This window comes from Phyllobates terribilis, unplaced genomic scaffold, assembly GCF_046119375.1.
Source record: "Phyllobates terribilis strain yellow unplaced genomic scaffold, ASM4611937v1 Scaffold_1__5_contigs__length_1240528914, whole genome shotgun sequence".
NCBI classification, from domain to species: Eukaryota; Metazoa; Chordata; class Amphibia; order Anura; family Dendrobatidae; genus Phyllobates; species Phyllobates terribilis.
The window spans coordinates 799,752,843-799,765,595 of NW_027362761.1; the positions used below are offsets into that span (position 1 = coordinate 799,752,843).

At 42.2% G+C, this 12,753-nt stretch overlaps 1 protein-coding gene across 1 annotated transcript in view; it reads right to left on the bottom strand.

The window, feature by feature from the left end:
- FRAS1 (Fraser extracellular matrix complex subunit 1) overlaps positions 1-12,753 on the bottom strand; it is a 626,357-nt gene that overhangs the window by 111,243 nt on the left and 502,361 nt on the right. Inside the window, exons 37-38 of the mRNA XM_073637084.1 lie at positions 5,809-5,934; positions 3,879-4,126 (exon numbers count right to left, since the gene is read on the bottom strand). Of these exons, the coding sequence (XP_073493185.1) occupies positions 3,879-4,126; positions 5,809-5,934 (374 nt within the window). The remainder of the gene's footprint in view (positions 1-3,878; positions 4,127-5,808; positions 5,935-12,753) is intronic.

The following is a 12,753-nucleotide window of genomic DNA, read 5'->3' on the forward strand; positions in this document are numbered from 1 at the left end:
ATGTGGAATTATATACTTAACAAAAAAGTGTGAAACAACTGAAAATATGTCTAATATTCTAGGTTCTTCAAAGTAGCCACCATTTGCTTTGATGACTGCTTTGCACATTCTTGGACTTCTCTTGATGAGCTTCAAGAGGAAGTCACTGGAAATGGTTTTCACTTCACAGGCGTGCCCTGTCAGGTTTAATAAGTGGGATTTCTTGCCTTATAAATGGGGTTGGGACCATCAGTTGTGTTGTGCAGAAGTCTGGTGGATACACAGCTGATAGCCCTACTGAATAGACTGTTAGAATTTGTATTATGGCAATAAAAATGCTGCTAAGTAAAGAAAAACGAGTGGCCATCATTACTTTAAGAAATGAAGGTCAGTCAGTCTGAAAAATTGGGAAAACTTTGAAAGTGTCCCCAAGTGCAGTTGCAAAAACCATCAAGTGCTACAAAGAAACTCGCTCACATGAGGATCGCCCCAGGAAAGGAAGACCAAGAGTCACCTCTGCTTCTGAGGATAAGTTTATCCGAGTCACCAGCCTCTGAAATCGCAGGTTAACAGCGGCTCAGATTAGAGACCAGGTCAATGCCACACAGAGTTCTAGCAGCAGACACATCTCTTCAACAACTGTTAAGAGGAGACTTTGTGCAGCAGGCCTTCATGGTAAAATAGCTGCTAGGAAACCACGGCTAAGGATAGGCAACAAGCAGAAGAGACTTGTTTGGGCTAAAGAACACAAGGAATGGACACTAGACCAGTGGAAATGTGTGCTTTGGTCTGATGAGTCCAAATTTGAGATCTTTGGTTCCAACCACCATGTCTTTGTGCAACGCAGAAAAGGTGAACGGATGGACTCTACATGCCTGGTTCCCACCGTGAAGCATGGAGGAGGAGGAGGTGTGATGGTGTGGGGGTGCTTTGCTGGTGACACTGTTGGGGATTTATTTAAAATTGAAGGCATACTGAACCAGCATGGCTACCACAGCATCTTGCAGCGGCATGCTATTCCATTCGGTTTGCGTTTAGTTGGACCATCATTTATTTTTCAACAGGACAATGACCCTAAACACACCTCCAGGCTGTGTAAGGGCTATTTGACCAAGAACGAGAGTGATGGGGTGCTACGCCAGATGACCTGGCCTCCACAGTCACCAGACCAGAACCCAATCAAGATGGTTTGGGGTGAGCTGGACCGCCGAGTGAAGGCAAAAGGGCCAACAAGTGCTAAGCATCTCTGGGAACTCCTTCAAGATTGTTGGAAGACCATTTCCGGTGACTACCTCTTGAAGCTCATCAAGAGAATGCCAAGAGTGTGCAAAGCAGTCATCAAAGCAAAAGGTGGCTACTTTGAAGAACCTAGAATATAAGACATATTTTCAGTTGTTTCACACTTTTTTGTTAAGTATATAATTCCACATGTGTTAATTCATAGTTTTGATGCCTTCAGTGTGAATGTACAATTTTCATAGACATGAAAATACAGAAAAATCTTTACATGAGAAGGTGTGTCCAAACTTTTGGTCTGTACTGTATCTACACAGCTTTTTCTGTCTCAGTTAATGACTGGTTTTTCAACGTACATATGAAAATAATAATCATTATCACCTGTTTGGTTACTCATACACCAGTCTATAATCCTACAAAATCCCTGATTTTGAGCAAGTGTACTTAGAATAACTGATGCTGCTGTTTTGAAGGCAAAGAATAGTGTCACTTCAAATAATGATTTGATATAGATTCCTCTGTTGTTCATTTACTTTACATTCTGCTAATTGATAAAAATATATGCACACTCATAAATAAATATATATCTATATATTCTGTATATATACACATATGCATATATATATAATATTAACAAAATAGAAAGTGATTGAACAAATCAATATTTGGTGTAACCACCCTTTGCCCTCAAAACAGCATCAATATACATATGTACACACACTCATTATAACTGATCAGAGCTGGTAGATAACAGGATAACAGATACACAAAGATTTCAATATAGATGAATGGATGTGCCAATTAAGTGGCAGTACATGATTTTGATTTCATAAACATAATCACTTCCCTAAGCACTGCTGTGCTGTGTTCTGAGCAGAATATGAGTGCAGCACAGCTGATGTCAGTGCAGCACAGCTGATGTCAGTGCAGCACAGCTGATGTCAGTGCAGCACAGCTGATGTCAGTGCTACAGGCACAACAAAGTTGCGCCAGCAGCTTCCTAAGAAAGCACTGTCTAAAACTGGGCATGGGTGTTTTCCTCCATCAAACACTGGCGGCTTACCACAGCATGGTTGAGCTGATGTTTCAGGGAACCACATTCCACTCCTCTACTGTGAGCGTGCAGCAGAATGAGGGAAAAGATAAGATGCCTACACTGTGCATGGTCGACCTAAGTTATTGGAACTACAGAAGGATAGTTCCAGTGGCAACAAAGGCATGAATATAGCCTGGGGTTGTTATTACTTCTTAAACTTATATTGACCCACATTATTAAAAATTGATGTAGGTTATCATGAAACCTATTTTTGATTTTGGTAATAACCTTTAACAGTGTCAGAAAATGCATTTTCATTTCAGGAATATTATAGCACTATTAGCTTATAGTGGAAATGTTGACTCGTCTGACATGACTATTAAATACTTATGTTTGTTAAAAAATTGCAATTCCAGAGCACTTTTTGTCATAACCCGTGGCGTGCTGTTCCTCTTATTTCTCCTGTACGTTTTTTAATTAATTGACAAATGGGCGTTACCAGTTGGGAATGTCTCTCAAACAGACTGGAACTGTCCAATCAGTGCAGACCACATCAGAGTGTACGGACACACCTCTTTAAAAACAGGAAGGGCAACACCCAGTTACATACAATTCTAGAGAGAATAACATAGGAGTGGTACAAGGTAGTGTTCTAAGAAAAGGTGCTCCAGAATCATTATATTATGGGAAGCACAAGTATTTACTAAAACAGACATGTTATGAGTCACTTGTGACAGGATCCCATCATGAAGACTACTGCTATTAAAATAAAACTAATGCAGTAATAGCTTAAGACTTAAAAGGGATGAACAGTGGCAGAACAATATGTTTTAATCTTTATGAAATGTAAAATCATTAAACTTTACAATTTACTGTACAAATCTGCTTTATCCTCCTAATTCTGACTTTCTCCAGGTCTGGCTTCTGTGGCTTCTACTGAGCCCCGCAACATGACGACTTTGTGGGACCTAGTGAACACTGGGGATGCTTGTTCAAAGATGCCTGCCGCAGAATTGAAGACTGCCTCGATTTGGCTGCCATGGAGAATGAACTCATGCTCAACTCTAATCAATAGAGAAGTGAAGCTGCCAGGACCATGGAGAGGAGCTGAAATAGGAGGGTCACAGCAGACAGGAACAAGAGAGTATATTAAGTTTTATGGTTTTACATTTGATAAACAATAAAACATATGTCTCTGCTACTTCACAACCCCTTCCAGACTCTAGCACTATAAGCTTGAACATTTGAAAACTGCTTCAGAAACCCATGTGATGCAGCATTATTTTTTAGAATGATAAAAAAAACAAAAAAAAAAACAATGCAAGCACCATACAAACCTGCCTAAATAAGTAGTGAAAATTTGTAGTGTTTGTAAACATGGCTTGAAATGCACGGTCATCTATTATAACTTGAAATGGGGATTGTGACATTTACTGACTTCATTCAGCAGGATAATTTCACATAGTTTGTCTTAGAATATCTCCTTAGAATTTACTAAGCATTTAAGATACAACATCAGAAATTCTTAGCCATCCCCATAGAAAAAAGATGGCTATGCCGTATCGGGTTCCAAAAAATTACAAAAAATAAACTTTTATATTTCTATATTAATATTAAAATCACATACTGTGTAAGCAAGATTTGAGCTAGTTATGACAACAGAGCTTTTGCTAGGCACCATTATGGACAACAGAGAACCAGGGACAAGACGAGGACCATTGCCGTTCGCCAAAGTGACTACTACTTTCAGAAGGGTTGTGGTGGACGTAACGCCATCGGTCACTGCAATCTCCATGCCATCTTCTGTTGTTGCAGAGCCATCATGTACATAATGCACGGCATTTCTGTTGATATCTTCATATGTAAAAGTATCATCTGCCAAAAATGTTAAATAAGTGTTATCTACTTCAAATTTCTACTCATAGATACAGTATAATGACAATACAGTAAACCTTTATCAATTGTGTTAAAAGATACATGTATCTAGGAGTCTCAAAAATAAAGACAACGTTTTTAAAATATATAGTTACAATAAATACATTATTTACGTTACATGTATGTACACCAATATTTTCCACACAAAAAATAGCGGATATCCTAAATGTAGTGCATTTTCCAACTCCACTTAGCCATGCCCTATTATCTTTCTATACTATTCAGAACTGCAACACGAAACCTACAAGTGTGACTACACATGTATAAAAATATACATTTTTATTAGATAAAGACATAAAAGATACATACAGGATAAAAAGTGGGTGATAACATCACAGATAAAAAGGAAGTATAGCAAAGCACCTTTCATCCAAAAGACAATATAGAGGCGGTACAATCACAATCATTATTTGACATGCTTATTTAGCAATAATATAGGAAATTACGGTAGTTAAGATACCGTAATATAGAAATGTACAATGGATATGGTATGAAAAAAGATAAAATTAGAGGAAATATAAAAAAAACTGTTCCAGAAATGTAATGCAAGTGCTAGTTTATAGGGATCAGTGTTGGAAATAAAACACTAAGATATCATAGTTGTAGGCTCAGAGTGATATAAACCCTAGTTGAATCCATATACATTTGTAAACAATAATATGGTGCAAGTATATATTACCTAGTAGTGTTTTATCTAGTTTGCTGCAATTTTGCTTAGCAAATCTTTGATATTAGCAATTCAGTCATAAACCGATACTTGCTTCTTTCATAAAAACGTACTTTATTTATAAAATATGGTTAAAAACAACGATGGTCAGATAGCAGCACAAAAACCTAATGGCAACGTCTTTCTGCCCTACATGGTGCTTAGTCTGACTCAGACTAAGGAGGATCATGTAGGTCAGAAACGCGTTACCTGGAGTTTGTGTTCCTTCTGTTGGCATTAGTTTTTTGTGCTGCTGTCTGGCCATCATTGTTTTTAAAGGGATTGTCCACTACTAGGACATCCCCTTCTTGATCTAAATGTTTGGCCCTGATAAAATAAAAAAGCCTATACTCTCCTCCTGTGCTGGCGCCGTTCCAGCGGTACTCACATTCCCGGGCCCCCATGCTGTTGTTATGACAAGTGAGCCCGGCGCCCAATGAGCTCTGGCATCACTGTCCCCGTCTCCTGTCGAATTGAACATGAAGAAGTAGTCCGGGCTGCAGCTAATCTCTGACTTCCTGTTCATGTTCAATTTGTACGAAGGCGGAGAAAGTGACGCCAGCGCTGATTGGGTGCCGGGCTCACGTGTCACAACAACCGCACGAGGGCCCCAGGACCACGAGTGCTGGCACTGCTGGAACGGCGCCGACATGGCAGGGGAATATAAGCTTTTTTATTTTATCGGGGCCAAGCGTGGGATATGACAAGGAGTTGTCTGAGTAGTGGACAACTTATTGAATAAATAAAGTACTTTTTTATGGAAGAAGCGAGTGCCGGCTTTTGACTGCAATGCTACTATTGAGGGAGTATTGTGGCCGTGCATTGGACAGAAAAGCTGATTGCTCGATAACGCTTTTACAATGTTTGTATAAGATGCAAAAAGGTATAACAAATAATATACATTTTGCAAGTATACCTGAAGTTAAAGGAGTCTGTATGCCATCTTCAGATTTCATAAGAACACCAAAACGAGGTGGTTCCACCACTTCATATAACAGATCTTCTGGAGCAGTGTCTGTATCGCTTACTGTAAGCTGCATTCCTGCCAATTATAAATAAAAATAACAATCTATGAGGATATCTTCGGAAACATATTCTATTGGCCTGATTCATCAAAGCTTTCAAGCCAGAATTCTGGCGTAAATGCTTTAAAAAGTTGTGAAATTTAGATGCAACTGGAGTTGTGCCAAAATTTTGTGACTTTTGCAGTTTTCACATCAGTTTCTCCCAGCCCCGACAAAACGAGTGGAGTAAAATTTCTATCATGGCACACAAAATCATATGCCCCTCGTCAGAAGCTCCATACTCATGAAAAGGCAACTTTTCATGAATCAGGAGTGTCTGACTCCAGCACTCCTCCTCATTAAGACTGGCACAAACAACGCTGGTCTTGATGAATCGGGCTTTATATATCTGGAACAAGTTGTTATAATAAGATAGAATAGCATATGAAGAAACAAAACCTGTTCATACACTAACAACTAACAAGTGCAAAGGTTATGCATTCAATCACTTCCCAGTACTGATTCTTCTAGCACTTTTATATTCTCTATTGGACACTGACACATAATTATTTTTTAGCTTTGAACTGTTGGCCCAGTTTCTACCTTCTTGGTAATCCTGTCTGTGATGCTCTGTCTAAGGTTGAGCTTTATAGGAGACCATGGTTTACACTTTATTACTAATACCATGGTATTGCTGTATATAGTATTGACGATGAGACAATCACAGGCACAAGTCCCCTGACTGGACTAAAACAAAAGAACATTTTAAAAAAATTCAAAATTCCCTCATTTTCCCCCACTAAAATAGAATCTGTCGGCAGGAATTCAACCCCCTAAACTATTCATATGTGCATATAGCTCTTTCAAAGACTCAAAGCCCAGCAATACCTTTACATGGAAAGTCCGTTCCTCCGTTATTGAGAAGTCTACTTTTGAATTAATATGCAAAAGAGGCTGAAGAGCTATTGTAGATCTGAAGCCTCTGTCACTCAGTTCTATTCCAGGCCCAGTGCAGCTTCCTCTGGCATGATGGATGACCTCTATGCTTTATGATTCTTGGCAAAGGAGCCCAGTAAAGGAGGTGGCACTGCACAGAAAATAGACCTGGAGTGACAGAGGCTTCAGATCTTCAGCCTCATTTGCATATCAATTCAAACGCAGATTTCTCAGTAATGTAGGAATAGACTGACCATGTAAATGTATGACTGGACTTTTCTTTGAAAGCGTAACATGCACTTATAGATAGTTGAAGGTATGAAACCCTGTTGACAGATTCTCTTTAATGAAAAATAAAGAAATTGAAAAAAATTATAAATAAAACCTACAACCTATAACAGTAATAACCCTATGTCCCTGCCCAACGGAAAACATAGCTTTGTGTAATGTTGAAGTTAGTCGTAGTACCCTATAAGGATGACATGTTAACTTTTCAGGAAAGTCCTTTTAGTGAATATTTATATTCCCCATGACTAGTGTTGAGCGATACCTTCCGATATCAGGAAATATCGGATCGGATTGGATCGGGCCGATACCCAAAAATTATCGGATATCGCCGATTCCGATACCGGAAACCAATGCAAGTCAATGGGACACAAATATCGGAATCAAAATAAACCCTTTCTTTCCTTGTAGGTTAATTCTACATGAAGAAAAACAACTAACAATAATGTAAAATGTATTGGGGGAGGTGGTTGCCCAAATCGATGGGAACAGTGCTCACAGTGAAACATGAAAAGCCGGCAATTCAGCAGCGGCATATACCGGCACCCGACAATTTAGAACAGAAAGAATAGAGCATCACACATAGATTAGATAGATAGAAACATGTCAGTCACATATATAATAAGTACAGTGACAGCGTTGCTTACTGTACTTGTCATTTAGTGTAAAGGATTTATTAAAAAAAATATTAGTGTTTTCATGCACGTCTCTTTAAAAAAGCCGGCCGGCAATTCAGCAGCGGTACCCGACAATTTAGAATAGAAAGAATAGAGAATCACACATAGATTAGATATAGAAACATGTCAGTCACATATATATGAAGTACAGTGACAGTGTTGGTTACTGTACTTGTCATTTAGTGTAAAGGATTTATTTAAAAAAATATTAGTGTTTTCATGCACCGTCTCTTTAAAAAAGCCGGCCGGCAATTCAGCATCTGTACCCGACAATTTAGAATAGAAAGAATAGAGAATCACAAAGAGATTAGATAGATAGAAACATGTCAGTCACATATATAAGAAGTAGAGTGATAGTGTTGATTACTGTACTTGTCATTTAATGTTAAAATAAAGGATTTATTAAAAAAAAAATTGGCGTGGGGTTCCCCCTAATTTTAGTCTCTAGCGGAGGTTAAGCAGACAGCTGGGGCAGATGTTTGAAGTCTGGGAAGGGGGTAATACCCACGGAGCTTTCCAGGCAACTAATATCAGCCTCCAGCTGAATACCTAGCCTTTACTAGCTATTAAAATGGGGGACCCCCCCAAAAAAATGACGTGGGGTCCCCCCTATTTTAATAGCTAGCAAAGGCTAGGCAGACAGCTGGGGGCTGATATTAATAGCCCAGGAAGGGTGCCATGAATATTGGCCCCCTCCCAGGCTAGAAACACCAGCCGTCAGCCGCCCCAGAAATGGCGCATCCTAGCCTCGCTCTTCCCACTGCCCTGCAGCGGTGGCAGTGGGGTAATGGGGTTGGGGTTGATGTCAGCTTATAATGCCAGCTGACATCAAGCCCAGGTTAGTAATGGAGAGGCGTCTATAAGACACCCCCATTACTAACCCCATAGTCAAAGTTAAAAAAAACACAAACACCCATAATAAAATCCTTTAATTGAAATAAACACACAATTTATTGTTCTAAATTAAACCATACTTACCGTCACACCCATTCCAGGTGAAGCCAACGATCTCCTGCAATAAAAATAAAATAATAAAGCAACATCATCCTTACCTTCCCATGGTTCCCACGACAGCTTCAGCTCTGCTACATCGAGATGACAGGCTGGACCGCAGCAGAACGCTGCCATCCAGCCTGTCATCCCGCAGACACTGAGAAGCGCAGGCATGCTTGCGCTCCTCAGTGTCTGGCTGTGACGGCATAAAGATGAGCCGACAATGAACTCAGCTCACCTCATGCACGTCACTGACAGCGTGGGAGAATTCTCCTGCGCATGCGGTGAGCGTGAGAGACTCGGCTCATCGGGATGCCGTCACAGCCTGACACTGAGGAGTGCAAGCATGCCCGCGCTTCTCAGTGTCCGCGGGATGACAGGCTGGATGGCAGCGTTCTGCAGGTCCAGCCTGTCATCTCGATGTAGCAGAGCTGAAGCTGTCCTGGGAACCATGGAAAGGTAAGGATAATGTTGCTTTATTATTTTACTTTTATTGCAGGAGATCGTTGGCTTCTGCTGGAATGGGCGTGATGGTAAGTATGGTTTAATTTAGAACAATAAAGAATTGTGTGTTTATTTCAATTAAAGGACTTTATTCTGGGTGTTTGTGTTTTTTTTTTAAATACTTTACTAGAAATTCATGGCGGTTATGTCTAATATTGGCGTGACCCCATGAATTTCGGGCTGCTGATAATGCCAAGCTGGCCCTAACCCCTTTATTACCCAGTGAGCCACCGCACCAGGGCCCTGGATGAGTTGGGTACAGCGCCAGAAGATGGCGCTTCTATGAACGCGACATTTTCCGGGATGGCTGCGGACTGCAATTTGCAGCGGGGGGGCCCAGAAAGCTTGGGCCTCCCTGCGCTGCAGATTCCAGCCCCCAGCTGCCTAGTTGTACCTGGCTGGACACAAAAATAGGGCGAAGCCCCACGTATTTTTTTTCTTTTAATTATTTCATGAAATTCATGAAATAATTAAGAAAAAAGGGCTTCCCTATATTGTTGTGTCCGGCCAGGTACAAATAGGCAGCTGGTGGTTGGGGGCAGCCCGTTCCTGCCTGCTGTACCTGGCTGGACACAAATATAGTGCGAAGCCCCACATCAATTTTTTTTTAATTATTTCATGAATTTCCTGAAATAATAAAAAAAAAATTGACGTGGGGCTTCGCCCTATATTTGTGTCCAGCCTGGTACAGCAGGCAGGAACGGGCTGCCCCCAACCACCAGCTGCCTATTTGTACCTGGTTGGACACAACAATATAGGGAAGCCCTTTTTTTCTTTATTATTTCATGAATTTCATGAAATAATTTAAAAAAAAAATAAGTGGGGCTTTTCCCTATTTTTGTGTCCAGCCAGGTACAACTAGGCAGCTCGGGGATGGAATCTGCAGCGCAGGGAAGCCCAAGCTTTCTGGCCCCCCCCCACAAATTGCAGTCCGCAGCCACCCCGGAAAATGGCACGTTCATAGAAGCTGGATGCTGTACCTGGCTAGCATACAAAAATATGGCAAAGCCCACGTCAACATTTTTGGGAAAAATTAATTAAAAAAGAAATAATAATTTAGGGACTGCATCTTTATTAACTCTCCAAATGTCATTTAGTGTTAAAATAAAGGATTTATTTAAAAAAAAAATTGGCATGGGATCCCCCATAATTTTAGTCTCTAGCGGAGGTTAAGCCGACGGCTGGGGCAGATGTTTGAAGCCTGGGAAGGGGGTAATACCCACGGAGCTTCCCAGACTACTAATATCAGCCCCCAGCTGAATACCTAGCCTTTACTAGCTATTAAAATGGAAGACCCCCCCAAAAAAATGACGTGGGGTCCCCCCTATTTTAATAGCTAGCAAAGGCTAGGCAGACAGCTGGGGGCTGATATTAATAGCCCAGGAAGGGTGCCATGAATATTGGCCCCCTCCCAGGCTAGAAACACCAGCCGTCAGCCGCCTCAGAAATGGCGCATCCATAGGATGCGCCAATTCTGGCACTTAGCCTCGCTCTTCCACGCTGCCCTGGTGCGGTGGCAGGGGGTAATAGGGTTGGGGTTCATGTCAGCGCCAGCTGCCATGAAGCCCAGGTTAGTAATGATGGGCATCTATAAGACACCCCCATTACTAACCTACAAAGTGTTAAAAAGAAAAACACACACTACACCCAGAAAAAAATAATTTATTGGAAATAAAACACACCATTTTATTTAATTCTTAGTTTACTAAAAAAAAATAGTTACCTGTCCACGTTCCTGCGCTGATCTCCCATGCACAGCTGTCACATCTGGAGATGGTGACAGCTGTGCATGGCTGCTGTAAGCTCACGCTGCCGGGAACACGTCCGCTCCCGGCAGTGGGAGCCACTGACTGAGGTCACCGGAGTGCATTCAGGCAGCGCAGCTCCGGAGACCTCCTTTACGGCACTGCTGTACCGTGGGAATTTCTCACGATACAGCAGGGCCGTAAAGGAGCTAACCGGAGCAGCGGTGCCTGAACTCCGGCGAACCCGCTTATGCAGTGACGGGGCTGCTTTACGGCCCTGTCATTCTAGCGGCGGCAGCGGTTCAGAGCGGTCACATTCTATGTGGCTGCTCTAAACTGGAGATCATCGTGGGACACTCGTGGACTACTACGGAGGGGTAAGGATAAGGTTGTGGTTTATTATTTTAGATTTTATTACAGGAGATCGATGGCTTCGGGGAATTAGGTGTCTAGGTGAGTATAGGTGTATTTTTTTATTTTTTACTTTATTTTAGGTGCCGATCGGCGGGGACAGGTAATGTATGAACTAATTTATTGTAGGCAACCACTGGCCACCAATGAAATGTATTTAAAATTTATTGGGGACACAGTAGGGCAATTTAAATAGCAGGATCAGGCTGATGGGAACTACTGCTCCCATCGAGTTGATCCTGCTGGCACGAGTGGACGGGGGACAGACATAGGCCGATGGGAGTAGTAGTGTCACATCGGCCTATGTCTGCCTGCACGCACACACCCCCCAGACATCGCACAGACACCGCGCACACCCGCACACACTCGCAGACATCGCACAGACACCGCGCACACACACCCACAGACATCGCACAGACACCGGGCACACACTAATCATGACGGGCTGATGGTCTGGGAGGTGAGGCTGACCTGTGTGGCCGTGGGAAAGTTCATGTGAGTTCATGCAATGCAGTCAAGCATGAACTCACATGAACCCTCTGAGGGCACCGCGGCTACTTCAAATGAACAGCTGATCGGCATCACCTGATACCTCAGCTGTTCATTTGAAATAACCGGCGGGAAAGCGCAGCACAGAACGGGAAAGCTGGTGGTGAAGTCTTTTCACTGCCGGCTTCCCCGCCCGGGTCCTTCGCTCCCCGCTCCTTGGTGCTGTGCTCCCCGCCCGGTCCTAACTTACGATCGGGATGGGAGGTGGCGAGGGGAGCGGAGGATCGGGGTTGGAGGCTGCGGGAAAGCAGTATGGGGCTGTGTGATTGTTTAAAAGCAGGCGGCTTTTTACCGCCCGCCGGCTTTTAAACAATCAGGAGAATTCTCTCACGCTGGGATGGCATTCTGATGACAGGCTGGATCGCAGCTGAGCGCTGCCATCCAGCTTGTCATCCTTCAGAGACACTGCAGAGCGCAGGCATTATGGGAACTTCCGATTCCGGTATTCGATATTGTAAAAGTATCGGAATTAAGTATCGGAATTCCGATACCCGATATTTCAGTATCGGAATGCTCAACACTACCCATGACATAATTTTAGAGCTTTTCTATAGCCCATGTTATACTGTTTACCAATTATTTCTCCTAAAAATGCATGAATAAAAAACGGGTCTCACGATTCACCTTGTCAAAGCAGTGTGTCCTAACAGTCTGACACTATCAGCACAATGTAGCAGTGTATTTATACCAGTAGACTGGTGAACAAGTGTTCATAGAAATGCTCATTCTCAATCATCAGTCGTGTGAAAACTATGTG